The sequence below is a fragment of the Apodemus sylvaticus genome, chromosome 4 (assembly GCF_947179515.1).
Source record: "Apodemus sylvaticus chromosome 4, mApoSyl1.1, whole genome shotgun sequence".
In the NCBI taxonomy this organism is placed as follows: domain Eukaryota; kingdom Metazoa; phylum Chordata; class Mammalia; order Rodentia; family Muridae; genus Apodemus; species Apodemus sylvaticus.
This window is the reverse complement of record NC_067475.1, coordinates 24444647-24464679: the sequence shown is the minus strand read 5'-3', so window position 1 is coordinate 24464679 and position 20033 is coordinate 24444647. Positions and strand designations below refer to the sequence as shown.

The following is a 20033-nucleotide window of genomic DNA, read 5'->3' as shown; positions in this document are numbered from 1 at the left end:
ACAAGTAAGTAAGTGAATCAGTAGAAAGTAATTATCCTTAAATTTTAATTGAATCAAATTAAACTGTCTTTCAGTTTTCGAAACAGTGCCTCTTTTGTGCCATCTCCCATCCCGAGAACACCCACAACACTGAAATATCTGTTCATGTGGCGCTCGTAAGTATATAGCCTAAACTCAAAATGATTAATGTTTCCTAAGCGTATTGTTTTGTTGCTTTTCTAGTATCTTAAATCTCTACAGACCATCATTGTCGGAGAACCTCAAAGGAAGCTGCTGTACCTGATTTGCCGTTGTAAATCCAGACCTCTCAATTTTGCACGTATCCAGGGCCTTAATTTTGACCACTTTGTCTTGCTGAGCTTGGTAGGTCACTTTACAATCCCCAGAGATATCTACCTGGAACAGAAAGCAAGAGCATGATGCCTGGGGTGCCACATGGGCTGTCTCCATTCTCACGGGAGGAGGCTTATCCTGGGTTCCCTAATATACCACTGAGAACTTCACCCTACCCCGGGATGACAAAACAAAAAGTCCTCAAAGGCTTTTTACAGGGTGCTGAATCCCACTGTCTTCCATTAGGCCTTAGAACATCTCCTCAGCTTTCCTGGTAAACAAGGACAGCCTACTTCTCTTGGAGCTCAGGATCTGAATAAACCGTTTGGCCATTACTGAACTCTCTGGCCATGTAGGTAATTATCTGGTGAGGGGGAATGTTTTTAAAGGCCATATCAAGGTGGTGTGTGTGATTTTTTTAAAGAGAGAAATATGGTAAAAAAAAAAAAAAAAAAAAAAAAAAAAAACTCTTGAACCTGAACTCGTGAGATTAACTAAATTCATTGTCATTCATAATACGAATCTGAGTTTAGACAAAAACATCCCAAAATAGACTCTGCTCGGCTCCCGAGAGCTTTCCCCTTGGGCCTCCTGCCAGCCCCTGCTGCTGCTATTTTAGGAAGCCAGCCACATTCCCTTGGTCCAACCCGGCCATCCCGGTTTCTCCTCTGCTCATGGGCTGAATGAGTTAAGATCAGGAAAGCTGTTGTCCAGCTTGACTCAAGTCAGAGAGCCTGACTCTGCCGGATCCTCTAACTCACTCACTCACTTCTATTTCCTCTCTGAAGGAGGGGACTTGATCCATTCCAAATACCCAAGATTATTAAAATACAGCTGTCAGGCTCATTGCTTGTCTATAATTTTAGCATCCTTGGGATAAATCTAGGGGAATGAATTTTTAATGTTTCCCACAAGGCAACAGGACAAAGACATGTAACAACCATTGGATCCCCCAAAGTTTTCTGCACAATTGACAATTATCCAAAAGTTCCTTTAATATAACTGATTCCAGTTCCTTAACTCTGATTTTAAGCAACAAGTCATTTCATATGTAAGTGAAATCTGACTATCCAACTTAAGTCAACTTTCTTAAAACGATACTTAATCCTAAAAGCAGTTTTAATTTTCTGTGGAATTTCAATAGGCAAAAATGCTTAGAAACACTTTGATATACCTGTTGACAAATAAGATCTTGGTTGGCTTATTTAACGACCTACTTGTTTAATTTGTAGTACTGGGCCTTGAACTGGGCCTTATACTTGTGCCATCTTGACTTCTGATCCTATCTCTAGCTCTTTTTACATTTTATTTTATTATCGCTTGGGAGATATGAACTCTCAGAATTCACTTGTCTCTTCCTGTTGCACTGGTTACTGGCACACAAGTGGCCACATCCATATTTTACAAAAATAAATAAATAAATAAATAAATTAATTAATTAATTAATAAATAAAAAGGTGCGTTTCCTTAAGTCTTAAAGTTACTCTGTGGCCCAGGCAGACCTTTGCTTAAAACTGGGCCTTAGCCCCTAAGCAGCTGAGATTACAACGGGCGCCTCTGCTACCTCACCCAGATACTGAGTTCTTAGGATTGTCACTAAGTACCTCGTTGGTGGTTCCAGAGCTTAACTGCATCTGGAATAAGCTAGCCAAGCCTCTCTTGAGATTTTCTATGCCCACGGGCTCATTTTCATAGGAGTAGAACTCTTTGACCTAAAAGGAAGAAGAAGAATACAAATGAAGTCACGGTACCTTGTTGATCAGATTCGGTTAAATATGTGGGTGGATGGAGAAGACAGGTTCTCACACCCACTGATTATGGGAGAGATTATTTTGTTAGTGCAAAGCTGTGATTTCTCGCTTGTGAAAAGAAGCAGTTTCAGTTTCTGAGAAGCTAGATCATCAGGAAATGGAACTTAGAAGCTGAAAATGAAGGTTCTGAGCGTGATGGTCACTGAGGAGAGCCCGGGATGTCTGTGAAAACCGGGGCTGTGTAGGGGAGAAAAGCTGAGTCATTGTTTTCCTTCACAGCACACACTTTCCACCTGCCATTCTGCTTGAAAGGAAAGCTGAGTAAACCAACAGAAGTGGATGAAAGGCTCTTGGAAGAGACCGAGAATTGGAAGAGACCGAGAATCGCCACAAATGGCAGTCAACATTCCTGAAATGGCGTAACGTCAGTAGGCTATGACCGGGGCTCACTTGGGTTTGCTCACAGATGGCCATGATGCCCGTGAACAAGCTACAGAACACCCAGCTGTTTCCAGATCAGTGACGCTGCCTCAGGAAGAAGACTGTGCAGAGGCGGCAGGACTGGAGCGGGTGCTTCTACTGCAGAAGGTTCTCATCAGAAGGTATAGAGGAGGAGGTTGAAAGGAGGAGCGATTTGGCAGGAATAGGAAGTGACTTGGCTCTGACAGCGATTGGCCCCATATCTTTTATCATTTTAATGAGTTGGTTCATCTATAAGAAACAACACAGAAACCACAGAGAAGTTTTTAGAGGGCAGCCTATTACTTTCACCTTTGACTGACTTCATACACATCCCATGGTTCAGAATCAAAGGACAGATATGTCTTCCCTGTAAAAATACTATGCTCTACAGAAGCTGTGCAGAGCATTCCTGCCCCCATCAATCCATTTCTCAGAAAACAACAAACACAAACAAACAACAAAATCAGAATTTCAAACAAAACAGCAAGCTCAGGAATGCAATAAATTTAATTAATACCAATCTGAATAATTCAGCCTATCTAAAAATTTCTCATGTCTCAGGAGGCAATATTGTGTCTGAATTAACCACACAAGTGCTTCAATTCTCTATTTTTACTTCCTAGACATACCCTGCCTAGTGACAGGTTTGCTGGATACTGTATCTGTGATCAGTTTTAGTCACTACACTGCGTAATCCTTAAGGGCTGGAATAGTGTTGTCTGTGCTGGTTAAAGGGGACCTGTGCCGGTGACTTCACTGTCTGAAAATCCAGGGATCGTATTCTCAAACAAACCACTGGCTGGCTGTCTCTCGGATGCACGCTGGCTCTCTGATGCTCTGTGCTGATGCCCGCTGTTTCCTTCCCATCACAGTGACACTATGGTTCCCAGTGCATATGCTTGGGGGTAAGATATATCTGGATATCATGGCTACACAAGGCTTATAACTAGAGTTCTCAGGCCCAGGAAAGTCGGAAGTACTTAGACAATGGCCATGACGTGTGTCGATGGAGGGTGATATTTTGGTCAGAGTCTAAAACACTTCAGAAGCCATTACATGAGGAAGCTAATGCATTATCTTCATTAGCTCCCATTTCTCTAGCCTACAAAGAAATCTTAGAGTACTGGTTATACTGCAGGAGACTCCAGTCTTGCATTCAGTCTACAACTAAGGTCACACACTCATCTGTTACTCATCATTATAACCTCTGCGACATCCATCTTGCTGTCTTAATAAGATGCTGCTGCTATGTCATTTTTTCCAAGTAAATAATCCAAAAAGTCTAAACTCCTGAATTTTTAGAGCAGGCCAATCTGATCCAAAGTGAAGATATCATTCTTATCCATATTTGTCAGGCACTGAAATTACTCAACAATGATAATATTAATAAACTGGAACTTTGAAGTTTGATCCATGTGACTGCCCCAGCAGTAATCTCAAATTCACTCTTTCACAATAGGAACCAACTATGTTTTATGGTGTTGGGGCCATAAAGCTGATAATTTCATTTAGTTCTGAAATGAGTCCTAAATATCCAAGTGCTAAGGCTGTCAATCTGAATCCGCAGTCACCAGAGTTTCCAGAGAACAGTAAGCTAAGCTTTCCACACAGGGACTCAGAGTGAGGCTAGACAGACTACCAGGAAGGAAACATCCAGCATCGTGTGGTCAAGCCAGGAGCCATTTTTTTTCCCCTTTGGAACTATATTTTTCCCTCAGAAAAATGCCCCCTCTTAAATAGATGTGATTACAGAAGGAAAATTTACAACGCAAATGAGTCAAATTGATCCTGATAAAGAGGGAGTCATCATTTTATCTGTGATATTTACCTAAGGCAAATCATAGTTAAAAAGTGCTGTCAGAGAAAATAAAGACACAGGCGAAGAACCCGGAAGCTTCCAAGTTGATGTCGACAGCTATCACACACCAACCCTGCGAACCAGGGTCTGCAAAGCCTGACATAGATAGAGATCCACCCCAGGAAACGGTGCAAAGGAAGAGGCAAACTTAATTTCATCAACACAGACAAGCAAAGCCAAGGGTGGAATCCAGAAGCTACCTAGTCGGCTGGATTAGCATTTCAGGCCAAGAATGAACCTGTGCTAGGAGCAGAGGCACCTTTCATCCTTCAGTGCCGAGGAGCTGGGCAGGGGCTGCCACGGTCCCAGATTAGCTTGTTCTGGGTAGACAAAAGTCAGGTCGGGCCCATGCACTTACATATGAGCAAAGAGTGACTGTAGGAATAGGAAAATATGCCATGCATATGCATCTAAATGTTTTGTTAGGTTCGTTCACAATGTAAACAGGGGGTTTTGAATGGGGAAAGCAGGAAAGGGGGCTCTGGAAGGAAAAAAAAGACTCTTTAGAAATCCCAGGAATTTCGAATAGAATTTAATTTTGGCTTAGGGTAGAAACGCCCACTAAGAAAACTGTCCATCAGCCCTTTCTCTGCTTAGTTTCTCTCCTCGTAACCTGAAATGACAACGACCTTTCTAACAGTGATGTGCCCGGAAATTCCCTTTGACTCCATAGTCTACAGGGTAGAGCCTTTTCCAAGCTCTTTATCGCACAGCTGAGAGATATATGATGATGTACTTTAACCTGTGACTACAGCAAGTCATCATAGGCCACAGCTCCTGCTGGGCTGGCACATTGGTGTCACCAAAATAGTGATGTGGCAGCTTCTTCCAGCCTTTGATCGCCGAGGGCATCCAGTTCTTGTGTGTGTGTGTGTGAGAGAGAGAGAGAGAGAGAGAGAGAGAGAGAGAGAGAGAGAGAGAGAGAGAGAGGAGACTTTGTACTCAGCTTCCGGCAAAAGCACCATAAAATGAGAGGTTGTGGTTAAGATGATAAATGCAACTAATATTTAATGGACTCCAGAAGCTTGCCACTTTGGAGGTCCAGAGAAGAAAAGGACTGTGTTGTGTGTCGATAAAGTTGAGCCCTATGCCAATCAAGAGAGTGAATTCATACAGTGAAAAATGACAGAAGTTTTCCAAGTCAACCCAGGAGGGCTTGCAATGTGAGGATGGGGTAATGTAGAAGCGAGGGCATAGACTTTGCTCCAAGTGCCAACTTCATGACCTGCCAGTTCTGTGCCCTTTGGGAATTTCCTTAGAACTCTAGGTCCTCCTCTGTCACAGGAGGATGCTATCAACACAGCAGCAGCCTCCTAGGTCTCTGAGTAGGCCAGGTCACAAATGTTCACAGTGTCTTCAGGCAGAGCTACTGCCTGCATGTCTGCAGCTCGACACGCTGCAAGCCCGGCGTTCTCTTATCACTAAGGAATCACAAGCCAACATGGGCTCATTTAGCCTCGCATCAACTCCTGTGTCCACCAGTTTATGTTCATTAAGTTTTCACCATAAGCCATTGCTGAAAGCACTGAGAGAAAAAGATGGAATTGCTGCTCCTGAGAAACTTGTTGCTACTGCATGAGAGAATTAGACTGCACTGGGGCAAGCTTCTGAAGAAATAATCCCAAGGGGTGGTGGGCTTCGGGAGGAATGTGAGAAAAGCTTTGTGGACATACCAGTCTGCACAAGGTACTTTGGGGAAGGGGAAGAAAGCCGTAGGGCAGGGAATGGAGGGGCTGGACTATAAAAAGGATTGGGCGTTTCCCTGCTGAAAGCTATAAATTAGCGATGGATATAGAGGAACGTCTGAAAGAGGAACGAGAAGACCCGTGAAGGGATCCGGAGCACTGAGAGTGCTGTGGAGTCAAATGCTTGCCTCCTGCTGACTAAGAGCGTGAACAGCTGCAAAGAGTGAGTAGTGAGGACAGACAATGGTGCCTGGAGTTCACATTTTGTGTGATGCTGGCACTTGCTTGCCCCAGACTCCTCCCCTCAGGGCTCCATAACAAAAACAAAAAACCCAAAACAACAACAACAACAACAAAATTGCATCCTGTTTGCAACAGAGGCTTCTGACATTTTTTACATTCAAGTACTTGTCGTTGGTATCTTGAGTATAGAAGGTTGAGCTTTGGAGACATGGAAAGTAACGGCCACAGCTGTAACTCTGTATCACCCCAGTTGTTTTTCTACCTTGTGACTGAGCTTGAATGCCGTCTTCCGTAAGGTAAATAAAATAATACCCACAACTTTTCTGAAACAGAATGCCTGGTCCCATTAACTGATCCCAGTTGCTTCTTAGTTCCAACATATTAAGACCATAAAATAAGTTAGGTTTAAATCATAAAACTTCTGAAAGCTTACAGAATTTCCTTACTGGTGTTGTAAGTGGACATCACAATATTCACTCGTCATTGAGCTATGTTTAATGCTTCCCGAAGTCATATTTATAATGGTTATCTACATATTTTGAAAGCTGTTGTGTCGTCAATATGACACAGCAAAAGGTTGTGTTTTATGTTTTGCCCAGACAGATAGCCTCACCAATTAATATAATTTATGTACCCTTTAACCTTCCATCCTAATCTGCCTACTTTCCCAAACTTTTCCAAACATCATGCAGTGATGATTTTGTTACACTAGCTCCATAATAACTCCATAAATTAGCTTCTAATTTAATAATTAATAAGATGTATTTTAAGAATAGTGTTTCTTATCCATAAGCCATCCTGCTACAATGATTTTAGTGAGAGAGAGAGAGAGAGAGAGAGAGAGAGAGAGAGAGAGAGAACCTGGGTAGGGAATAGAATTCAGGGCATAATTTGATGTACTTTGGAGATGTTTCATCAGTAGCCTTTAATCAGTTCTTGAGATGATTCCACTGTAATAGCAGTGTGATCCTCTTGGAGCACTACCTGTTGATCGGGAGCACCCTAGGAAGCTGGGGAAGGAAACACCAGAGCCATTACCTTCCCCCGGACTAGGTGAAGAAGCATGGGTCTCTGCAGAGCCTCCAGGTTGTCCTTTCCTATGATCTTAGCTGCACTTTTGCCCTTGAAGATGCTCTTGTCGCCTCTCTGCTGACCCGCATTTTCGACACTGACAGCCGTTATCTAAGGTCAAGGAAAGAAAACTCTTAGAACAAACTCCCACATCAGCCCCTTGAAAATGAACGTGGGAAGGGTACCAACTGAGATTGTCACCTTTCAAGCCATGACTTATGGGACTTGTCCCTTGTGTCGCTGGACTGGAGCTTTAACCAACTAAGCTACAAAGGCTGACTGGGTCATCCGTTTCTAAGAGTGGAGAACATGTTTTAACATAAGATATTTTAACTAGTGGCTTGAATTTGGCTTTCCTGTGTCGCCGGCACCTTTCTGACTTGCTTTGAGCCGTGGCTGCCTGCCACATGGTTTCCCTGTCAGTAGCATGTCTAAGCTATGACTCCCACTCTGCCACCATGTGTTTTTAAATGGAAGGTGGGCAGCAGAGGTCCAGGACAAGGGTGTGGGCAAAGCCTTCTTCAGGAAAGCTTGCTGTGCTTGCGATAAATGACTCAGAGGAGTGGATGTCGATGCTTTGATCCAACTTTGAACATTCAACAACCACTTCAGACATTAAAAAAAAAAAAGCAAGACAAAACAAAAACCACCAACAGATTGGCAACCAGGCTGCAATAAACCTTTCTATAAAGAACATCCAAACTATTGGACAGCTTTGGCTCACTGCACCTATTTGAGATTAACCTGCAGAAGGATTACCTAACTTTAAAAGAAATCTGTTGCCGTTAGGTTCTTGGAAAATAGAGCTACAATATGCCAAGATTAGGAAAACTCACAAATCTAAACTGCCATGGCTGACCAAACACTGTCATTCTATGGGATACTTGGTTCCTTCTAGTAGAGGCTCTGTCTCTCGTTGGTAATCCCACCTGTTAAGTGAGGCCTCTCTAGTGCTTCTTAATTCGAGCCCCCATGGTTCCTTGCATGATGCGCATTGCAAATCCCTTCCTCCTGGGACATTTTGAATGGATTCCAATACCATGTCCCTTTCACATTAAGATGATATGTAGACCTGGAGATCAGACTCCAGTTACTCGGCAGCCTGGGGCACGTAACCCCTAACTTCCCACTCCAACAATTTGGAGAACACTCACTACTGATCAGCAACAATTTCAAGACTGTGAATGCTTTGCTTGTCTTTGTGAAAGAGAAGAATCCCAGTATAACCAGGAGTTCAAGGCAAGGGCTGCTGGGTGATGTGCCTCTGACACCTAATCTTAGCAAAGTCTTGTTTCACTTTGGTAGAAAGTGCCCACCGTGACTTGGATCAGCTGATCATCGTCACCGTCAGGATTCCTCCACAGTAACATGACATCCAGGTCAGATGAGATCCTGTAGCCCACGCTGTCTTGTGGCTTCCCTTTGCCCCCATCGAGAAACACTTCAGTGGAGTACGTGAGCTTGTATAGCCGCTCATTATTTAATGAGAGGCCAGTTGTGTGACCTGCATTAAAAGAGGGACACAGGTCAAGTTTCAATTGTCAGGCACCTGTCAGGCCAGAGAACATTCTGTCTTGCCCCCATTGCGTTCTTTCTGCTCACTGAGGCTCGGCGGGGCTTAACAAGCACTTGCTGAACCAGAGATTGGGTGCTTCCCCATGGCTTAAAACCCACAAATAACTGAGCTAACTGTGAACTACAAACAAGGTTTCATTTCAGGAGCCATCATTTATATAAATTATCAAGTCATCTCCATATTGCCCTGGCTGAACATTAAAGACACTTTTAGAGCAATGGACAAAATGCTTTCAATCATGTGGCTATAAGGTCAAGCAGAGGTCTTGACAGAAATTGCTTTAGAAATTAAGTAAGATCATTTGTAATTCACATTTAAAATTGTATGTGTATGGGTGGTTTGCCTGCATGTATATACACCAAATGCATGCAGTACCCAGGGAGGCCAGAGGAGGGCGTTGGATCTCCTGGAACTGGAGCTACATTCAGTTGTAAACTGCTGTGTGGGTACTGGGACCCAACCCCAGGTCCTCTGGTAGAGTGACAAGTGCTTTTAACCAAACCACAGATCCATCTTTAAGGCACCATGATTAATATTTTTTTTCAATAGTACAGAAAGACAGTTTGTTCATTGGCGTACTTGCTCTATTTAAAGAATGTTTTCTCTTAGTAGTTTTCTCTATAAGCTTACTTAGAAAACCTGTCCAAAGAACATTTTGGTGGCTCATACTTAGAGGTTCAGTGCTTCAAAGACTGAGACAGGAAGATGCCCATGAGTTTGAGGGTAGCCTGGGCTATATAATTCCAAGCCAGCCTGGATTCCATAGAGAGTTACATGCCAACCTAGGCTACAATATGAGATCATGTGTCAAAAATACAAAAGTAGCTGGGCGATGGTGGCGCACACCTTTAATCTCAGTACTTAGGAGGCAGAGGCAGGTGGATTGCTGAGTTTGAGGCCAGCCTGGTCTACAGAGTGAGTTCCAGGACAGCCAAGGCTATGCAGAGACCCTGTCTCTAAAAAAAAAAGTAAATAAATTAATAATAATAAATCCCTTTCCAGATATTATTCTATAATAATATTTTAAAGAAAACTGGAACATTTTAGAGTCACCTATAAATAAGTTAAAATTAAACTGTGCCCCCAAGACACAATTACACAAAATCTTAGCATAGGATTAAATCTGATATTTAATATCCAATAGCATACAAGTCAGTATTGGGAGCCAAGCAACAAACAAAAACAAACAAACAAACAAACAAACCAACAAACCCACAGAGGAGAAGGTCACACAGTTTCCAGTTCAGTTTAACTCATTCTCAAGACACACATAGGGCATTGTTTCTCAGACACATAAACTGGCATTGTATATGTTCTGTATATGCTAGGCGTCGTCAAGAAGGGTTCAGTATGATGTTCTTACTTGGGGCTACTGGGCTGCTTTGCCAGCTAACTATCAGAAGTCATAACCTACTTTCCCCTTAAGAAGTATGCACATCGCCAGGTGGAGCCTTTAATCGCAGCTCCTGGGAATCAGAGGCAGGTGTATCTCCGTGAGTTCAAGGCCAGGCTGGTCTACATCACATGCTGCTCCCCCACCCTATGTAACGACCATTCATTTCCAGAATAAAAGAGACCAAGACGTGTTGCCTTAGGATTAAGTGTGCTGACAGTCATAACAATCTAATAAGTTCAACCTTGTTCTGTTGTTTATTTGTTTTGAGACAGGGCCTCACTATGCAGCCCAGGCTGGGCTGGAACTCTTCTCTTGCCCTTCGCTGTAGGTGCCTGGATTGCCCTTTTGCATCACCCTGTCTGGCTCTGAGATGGGCTTTACTATTCTTTGTTAGATGAGGAAAGTGAAGGGCACAGAGATAACACAATTTGCCCAGGGTGCTCAGGTAACTAATACTGCGGACATGACGGGATCTGTGGCTAGCTGGCTCTAAAGATCATCCTCTTCCCTCTACTACACACCTTTACATGTAGATCCATTTCTCTTTCAGTCCTAGGCAAGGAGCCAGGAATTCATTCTCTCCTTCAACAAGGATGCTCCGAGAAACTCCCAAGACATGGGCAGGTTTCTAGAGTCGACAGCCATGCCGGTGAACAAGGAGACAAAATGGCCACCTTTACAGAGTTAACGTTTACATATGAGCGGATACCACAGGAGGACAGACATGCTAAGGGAGACAAGTCTAACAGGAAAGGGAATGCGCCTCTCTGTGTGGCAAGGTCAGTTTTAGGCACATCTATCACACTCTGCTCCTCCCACTCTCAGTCTTACACAGAGTAGCAAGTGCAAAGGCCCTGCACAGGGCGCATGCAGATACGAGAGCAGCAAAGGATGGAATTCAGTGAGTGAACAACACAGCAGAAGAAGAGGGGCTGAAAGTGGCGCCTCTGGGTATCAGGGAGACTCGGAGGACAAGTCCACAGTCTTAGGGCTTAACTCGGTGAGATGGAAAGCCGAAAAAGTTTTTGACCCAATTCCAGGGTCCGCGCTCTGACAAAGGTTCCAAAGGAGGGCAAGGGGTTTCAGTGGGCATCCTGGAGGGTCTGGCGACAGAGGAGTGAAGGCTGGCATCACACAAAAGAAAGTGTGGGCACCAGGTCCGCCAAGCCTGAGACTCCAAAGATGGAGTCCCAAAGGTCTTGAAGGAGGCGGAGCCTGCAACTCTCTGCCTCTTCTTCCTCTGCCTTGTTTGTGCTCTAACCTGGTGCTCTGCCGCAGTTCAAACACCGCCTCTTTCTGGCCAGGAAGGATGTTTTGGCCAGAAAGACCTTTTTTCCTTTTCTTCCTTAGTGACATTTATCAACTTTCCATAGAGGGCACAAAAGTACTGTGCGCTGTCTTATCTTATCCTGACAGCAATTGTGAAAGGCAGGCCGTGCAAGAGGGAGCTGACAGAAACTACTCTGAGTTCAGCCCACACATAGGGCAGACTTTGAAGCTTGAGTTTTATGAAATCTGAGTTCATGGGCTACGTGGAGGTGCTTTCTGATGAAAATCATGAGGGAACATGTGTAGGAGAGAGTAATTCTCAAACTATTGTGCTGCGTTCTCTCGCTTTTACTTAACCAGTAACAAGGAGCGTAGGACCGATCAGCTCCTGACTATGCTGAGATGATGAAGCCCAGAGCAGGAAGGGATCTCTGCTCGCCCTTGCCTTCTCCTACCTCTTTCAACGGGCCTCAAGTGTCTGCCCTTCTCATCAAAGTTTACGATGGTCCAAACCTAGCCTGTGATTGCGTGTTATTCAACATCCCTTCCCTAGACTGTTTCTCTGCTTATGTTGAGCATCCAATATGTTATTGGTTTAGTTTCTGTTTCAGAGTATTGCTCTTCAAACTGGAGATAGGGGTATTTTTTTAGAAAGATTTATTTATTTCATGTATATGAGTACATCGTAGCTCGATTCAGACACACTAGAAGAGAGCATCAGACCCCATTACAGATGGTTGTTAGCCACCATGTGGTTGCTAGGGTTTGAACTCAGGACCTCTGAAAGAACAATCAGTGCTCTGAACCATGGCCCCAGAATGGCAGTTTTTATTCCCAAAGTAGAGACGTGTAATGGAGCTGCTACTTGGCTGAAGCAAGGAAGCAGAGCAGGGGTGAGTCGGAGTGAGGCCCTGGTTGTGGAGCTAAGGCTGAGTAAGAATGTGACAGGGCAACGGAAGGCAGAAGGAGTAGCATGTGTGTGTGTGTGTGGGGGGAGGGGGCGGTTAATGCAAATGACTAAAACTGAGGACTGGACCAGGGACTGCGTGACTACAAACAGAAAGTAAACGCCAAGTTAGCAAAACCTGAGTCAGATTCACCCTCTGCAGCCAGACGGACAGCACAGCGGGTGGGGGAAACTTCAGCCTTTGTTGTTCCTTCCCACTCCACAAATCACTGCCCTTCGTCCTGAGAAGGGAGAGGCCTAGCCGTTTGCTCCTTGTTGTCTATCAATCATTCTGAGGGCAAAGACTCTACCACCGAATCATGGTCGTCTAATACCGAAGGCTACTCCATGTAGAGGGGGAGAGCTAAGACCTATAGTACATGTTTGCGAACTTTAGCATAAGAAAGTCTTAACGGAATGAAGAAACTCCTATAAAGAGGCCCTGGCCCTGGGCGCCTCCCTCCCAGGCCCCTCTTGTAAGGCTCTGGAAGGGGGCCCCAGCAAGCTGGCCTCGTCCCTTATCTTCCTCCGTAACCTTTGTAAGCACAAGATATTTTTGTAATGTTTTCTCAAAGACACCCTCTCTGTTGCACAAGCTTTGGGTTCTAACAACCTGGATTTGTCATTGAGCTTGCACACAACAAACTGTCCTGTCCTAAGCCACATTTTCCCCACGCGCAGGTGGCGTGCCTGTGGGCTGCTGGTGCCTGTGTGTGTGTGTGTGTGTGTGTGTGTGTGTGTGTGTGTGTGTGTTGGGACTCAAACATGAAACCACAGTAACTACTATATCTCTATTATTTCTTCCCTTCAAAATAATCATGGTATTAGGTTCTATATTATACTGTTTACATTGTACTAGACAAACAATAAAACCCTGTCTTATAACAATTCCAAGTCAGATATGATTTATGAGGGATTTTTTCACTCAAGGAAGGGTTATATCTTAAACACTGATGATTTTTTTAAAGTACTAAAAATATTCCCTCTAGTTTAAGAACACATTACTCAGGTAAAACGAATTGTAGCCCTCTATACCTCCTTGTAGTAACAGTCCTTTTTCATGTAGAAATTACACACACACACACACACACACACACACACACACACATTGAGACAAACTTTGTTTTATGATCAGAAGTCACATTTATCTACAAACAGATTTTTAAAAGTCTCTCTGCAACTGTTTTGTGTCATCACCCAGAGAACACAGTGCTAGAAGTTGACCCGGCCATGACTGATTGCCTTTAGAGCAATTGGTTTTAACAGTATAACTTTTTATACTATTAATATAATATATAAACTATAAAAAGCTACATCTCTATCCAAGGTAACAATCTAAAACCCAAAGAGTTTATAAGCTGGTGGATTTATAGAAGGTTTCAAATCAGTACATTTCACACAACACTTTCAAAGCATTCCTTGTGAAATCCTTTTCCTCTCATATTTTCTTGATGTTATTAATTCATATTTTAAGGTAATTTTTGTTTTAAGACAAAAATTGTGAGCTAGTGACACTATTTTTAAAATACGTCTCATTTCTTAAATCCGTATTATACAGCTTTATTTTCCTTAACTCACTGACTCGGTTATTCTGCTTCCTTTGAAAAGCAATGGAATTCCACACACGTCTTACCAGTTCATTCATAATTCTTTGGCAATCAAATGTCTCTCTTTACTGGATCTGATTCTTCTTGTTGCTCCATTGCTAAGCAACTCGAAGGAAATTTCAGGACTGGGTTATTTTACAATTCAAGTGAAGGCACGCACGGATGTGTGCCCATCAGCGGCAGGTAACAATAGCTCACATCTGCCTCCAAGAATGAGAAACTGAGGCTAGAGACACACTGGTCTGGGGGGCTGGCAGGGCTGAAATAGGAAGGGATCTCTACTTTTGTAAAAGAGAGCCAGGAATTAAATTCTGCCTTCCTTTCCACCTAGTCACATCCCCCAGATAGTCTGATCTCATATACTTTCAAACATTGTATAGTTAGGAACTCTTTCAACACATACAGAGAGAGGGAGAGAGAGAGAGAGAGAGAGAGAGAGAGAGAGAGAGTGAGAGAGAGAGAGAGAGAGAGACAGAGACAGAGACAGAGAGGGAGAGAGAGAGACAGAGAGAGAGAGAGATTCGAGTTTAGGAAAAGGCACCATACACTTACCTTTAACGGAAGCCGAATAGGAGGAGAAGAAGCAGAGGAAAAGGACAGCCAAGTGGATCATGCTGCCTGGCTCCCCTCTACCGCATCCAGGTCCCAGGAGTCACTGAGCAGTGGACTCTTCTGGTGGCAGCCTGCAAGGAAGTGACCCTCCTCAGAGTCTTCGACAACAGTGTTTATCTATAGGGGAAAGGTCAGATTCCAAACTCCAAAATCAGGACCTAAGTTCATGGAAGGGCCCGCTATTAATGATTAAACATAGGTGGGCTATAGTTTGTAGTCTCTTGCTTTTAAGAAATTTGTTTCATCCGAGGACGATCAAGGAAGTTTTCGTCTTGAGGTCCAAACTAAACCAGTGCACAGCCTTACATATGTAGAAATGCAGAAGCACCAAGGAGCCATGCCAAAAAACAAAAAAACCAAACAAACAAACAACAACAAAAAAAAAAAACCAAAAAAACTACAACAAAAAACCTAGTTGTGATCCTTTACTGCTCAAGTACATAATCATCACTGAAGCTGGAGTATTCTGTGATTTATATGAAAAAGTGAGGGTCAATTAATCTCAATCTCATTGAACTCGATTGAACCAGAATACATCTTCTACGGTTATTTTTGGATTTTTATATTATTCACCAGCCATTACAAAATGATTTCTAATTTCAGAATTTAACCTAAGTCTTACCACCATTGATAATGCTATGGTCAGGCCTTTTGTCCCTGAAGTACAGATTATTGCCCTTATATGTGAGAAACTTCAACATTGGGGCAGTCAGCATTTGCCAGCATTAGTGTGTCAGTAGGCCAACCGAGTCCACCAGAGCGGTCCTCGTTTGTAAGGACGAGTGATGCCTGTTTCCCAGATACCCAGGTTCCTAGACTGGCCAGCTGGAGTCTCATCCCTTCTGAGTTACATTTCCGAGAAGAGATTCAGAGGACAAGTCCCCGTTCTCACCACTTTTGCAACAGAATATTATCTAGGAAACCTTTTGAAAGAGAAGGGCCTTGTGCGGCTCAGGCCGCACTAGGTGGTCCAGCCAACTCTTGTCCCTGGAAGTCCTGATAGAAACATAAACACTTCCAAATGGAAGTAGCATGGAGCCGGGGAGGGGTCGTGTGGGGAGAAGAAGAAAGCGTGGAAGTGAGGGTTATTGGGATATTGGTCTATGAGAATACTCATGGCCGTGTTTTACATAATGAGTTCTTAAAGCAGTCCTGGTTCCTCTGAAAATCTCCCACTCCCCTAACCTTGAGCTTAAATGTTTTAGACAATTTAGGTAAAAGATAGCAAGCAACAGAGCTACAAAATGAAATGCAAAAGTAAATAATGTCTCCGTAGTTAAGCATGTCCTTTGAAGTGTGTATTCCTATGCAAAATTGAAAGGTGAAAATTTTTTTAACCTCCTCTTGAGAGTAGAACTTCATTTGTTATTACTGGTTTTCTTGGGGACAGACTGAAAAGGGCATGCTCACAAAACAAATGAACAAACCAAAGCCCGAAAACCCAATGCTTTACAGCAATGATTTTGTTGATACTAGGTGTCCACATACAATGCACATACAATGTAATGTGAAAATGTTTGTCCCTTGCTCTTTGTTTAGTTGCTGGTGTTGTTATTATAGTTTATTTTTTGAGATGGCACTGGCTAACCTGGAAGCCACGATGTAAAACAGGATGGCTTTCCACTCACAGTGATTCTCCTGCCTCACCTCCCAAGTTCTGGGATTAAACACATGTGCCCCAATGTGTATCACTGCTTTCATTTCCACAGATCTCCACAATATTAGACACGTGGACAAAGAAAGCCGTCATGGTCTCTGAGGCTTACACACATACTTATTACAAGAAAGAAGTATTTTGCATCTTCCTCCAGTGTCTAAGAACTACCTTGCATTTTCATCTCAGAGTCACAGTTGGCTATATTTTTACAGCTATCGTTATACTGTGTGGTATGTGATACGTGTCTCTTTGGGTAAAGTTCTAGTCGTTGTCAGGAGTTCGTATCAGAGTCCAACCAATAAAAGGCATATCACGATTACCTAATCAAGTGAGTGCTATTTCACTTGAACATTTGATTTCCACTAGAAAGCACTATGGTCAGGAGTCATTTCATCACAAGACACACGAATAGGCTGCCTCTGCTGTCCATAGGATTATCCTTTTATATTTGGCTAATGTATTTCTCTTTTGGCAAAGAATTTAGAGAAAAGACTCCTTGAGATTGTTTCACAGAGATGAAGTAAGAATGCCAAACACTCCCACAATCAGAGAACTCTGGCTGGCACAGGGCATTGTCCCGTGCTGCTCTAGCACACAGAGCAAACAATATATGTGTCTCCTAAACTTACCCCTGTTTTGCATGGCACATGAATTAGGGAAGAATAACAGTACATCATAAAATGACAAAAGCCAGTGTCTATACGATGGTTTACATCTGCCCATCACAGATGTCATTCCCTCTTGGCACACGTTAATCAATTAATACTACTTGAAGGAACAAAGAAAAACAAACCTTAAAATGAGAGTTTGATTGCTTACAAAATATTAAAGTTTCAATTACAGAATTTTTGATCATGGGATGAGATTGTTATTAACTGGGGCAGTCCTTTCATAGGGCTACGACAATTTAATATGGAAAACTTGACAGATCACTTGTTTTTGTGATGGGTACCCCAGGCTGACAATATGGGGTACACTGATCAGCACAGACACAGACATTTTAACCCAACGCTGTAGCCACAAAGCCCTTTGGTGGTAGGCTGTACCCCCCCCAGTGCTGCCCACGCTGCCTTGACAAAGGAGGAAACTGAAATTAACGATGGATAACTGGTTCCAAAGTACAGCTGTGTTCTGGGAGTATCATAGGTTGTTAGGAGTTAACTTATTTCCTGCGATTAGAAGATAAATGAACTTTAGCCCACTGAAGGTTGGAAGGAAATTAGTTACTCTATCACATAGAGATGTGGCAAGCCTGGATGTATAAGAACCTTGGAAAGAAAAGTCTATCAGTGTCATCAGAACATTTTGCTCTGTTCTTAGAAATGATGACATGTGGGAAGGAAGGAAGGAAGGAAGGAAGGAAGGAAGGAAGGAAGGAAGGAAGGAAGGTGGGAGAGAGGAAAATCTCAGCTGCCTTAAACATCTCAGAAGCTCATATATTTTAAAGTATAATGGCATTTGTAATTTACTAAGGGACAGCATTTTTGACAAAATCCTGAGAAACACACTTGAACAAGAACATTCTTTTAGATTGGTGAAGTCTTTCATGGCATGGCAGAATACATTTCAACAAATATTGTAAAAGATTTTCTTTGTTAAAATAGAGAAATGTTACATTATTAACTTTAACAAAAGTAAAATGGCGGCTTAAGCATGACACATTTGGAATCTGAGATCAGACATAGTCATTTTTTTCTCAAAACAGAATTCAATAAACATATATAAACATGTATATACATACTTATCAATAATCAGAAAAATATTGTATGTCACTAAGAGAATTCTAATGGTAAGTCTGGGTTGACAGACTGAAGACAACTATCAAAAGTGATTTCAACAGTTGAATATAAAGAAAATAGAAATTTAACTTTGATAAAATAATTTTATTGTACTTCTTAAGATGGAAGTTTCAAGCCTAAAATACAATATAGAGTAGAAGTACAAATTTCTTTTAAAAGTGTATATAACATAACTCAATTATATTTATATTCAAATTACTTATAGGGATAATCATATGAGTTATTTTACAGAGGAATCAGAAGCCCATAGTTTTAAGAAACCATTAAAATAATAAAAAAAGATACAAAATATTTAAGATCGGTCAAGGAGCAGAGGATAGAGGGCAAGTAAAAGACAGGATGTTCAGATTGTATTTGAAGAATTCTCCAGAACTTGTGGAGAGATCACTGTGTTAACTCTTCAGCTGCCATAACGAGTTATTAGCTTAGAGCAATAGAATTCTGTCCTCCAGTCCTGGAAGTCAGAAATTCTACATGAGTTCACTGGACTGAAGTCAAGATGGTGGCGGGGGCGCTGCTTTCTGGAGACTTTAGGGGAGCTTCCTTTCTTGCGCTTTCCAGCTCTCTGGAGTTGCCCTATTCTTCTGCTCGCGGCCTCCTTCCTACACCTTCACCATCAGCATGAGTGAGCTAAGTCCTTCAGCTTCAGATCTCTCTGAACACCTCTTCTGTCTGCTTCTTCCGCTGTGTGAAAGCAGTTGATTAAGTCAGGCCTTCGTGAATAGCTTTACTTGGGAGTTATCAGATTCGTGACCCAAATTAATCACTTAAATTAATTTACGCTATTAGCATGGATACTAACTAGGGATTAAGTCGCGGGCACCTTTGGGGAGCTATTTTTCTCCCTATCACAGATTCAGTCATCAAACAGATTTAAGGGGCTCTGCAAAATGCAGACTTCACATAGAATAATGAGAGTGGAGGGGAAGAGGGAGTGGGAGGGGGAGGGAGAGAAGCGTCTGAGAGAGACAGAGAGAGACAGTCTCAAGAACAATATAAACTGCAGACTAACAATAGACAGGGGTGTCATGTGAAGTGCCAGATAAGAAGACAGACCACCTTAAAGGAAACAAACAGACAGCTGTATAATTATTAACACCACTAAGGAAAATCAGGCCTTAGAACAGCATATCTCAACCTGTGGGTCTTGCACATCTGATGTTTACATTACAATCATAGCAGTAGCAAAATTACAGTCATGAAGTATCAATGGAAGCACTTTTATGGTTGGGAGTCACCACAGCAGGAGGAACTGTATTAAATGATCGCAGCATTAGGAAGGCTGAGAATCAGCGCTTTAAAATGATGTCTTCAATGTGCAGAGTAAATAATATTAATTTGTAAGTTGATACCAGTCACCAATTATCAACATAGTATTCTTTATGTGAATGTTTTGATCCTAAAACACAAGTAAAGATATTTCCAGAAAAAAAAAACCAAGCTGAAAGATCCTTCTAAAGATATATTTAATAATCTATTTCACAAAAGATCAGTGGCACCCACCTTCAATCCCTGCTGTCTGGAGGCAGAGGCAAGACATTATTTTTGAGTCAGAGGTCAGCTTTGTCTTCCTAGAAAGTTTAGGCCAGCCAAGGCTATGTATTAAGAGACCCTGTCTCAAAAGAAAATGAAATCTACTTCAGCAGAAAATAGTGACCCTAACCCAAAGTCGCAAACTGAAATAAAGAACAAAGAAGTAGTAGTTGAGGAAACATACTCTTTAAATGTTAATATTTTATATAATTAAACCGATCTTACTCTATTCAAA

The 20033-nt window shown here is 42.4% G+C and overlaps 1 protein-coding gene across 1 annotated transcript in view; it reads right to left on the bottom strand.

Annotated features, from left to right (window-relative positions):
• Positions 1-14810, bottom strand: part of Mttp (microsomal triglyceride transfer protein) — a 38845-nt gene extending 24035 nt beyond the window's left edge. The window contains exons 1-5 of the mRNA XM_052178830.1: positions 14750-14810; positions 8720-8907; positions 7371-7514; positions 1938-2045; positions 280-396 (exon numbers count right to left, since the gene is read on the bottom strand). Coding sequence (XP_052034790.1) covers positions 280-396; positions 1938-2045; positions 7371-7514; positions 8720-8907; positions 14750-14810 — 618 coding nt within the window. The remainder of the gene's footprint in view (positions 1-279; positions 397-1937; positions 2046-7370; positions 7515-8719; positions 8908-14749) is intronic.
• Positions 14811-20033: the final 5223 nt, after the last annotated feature.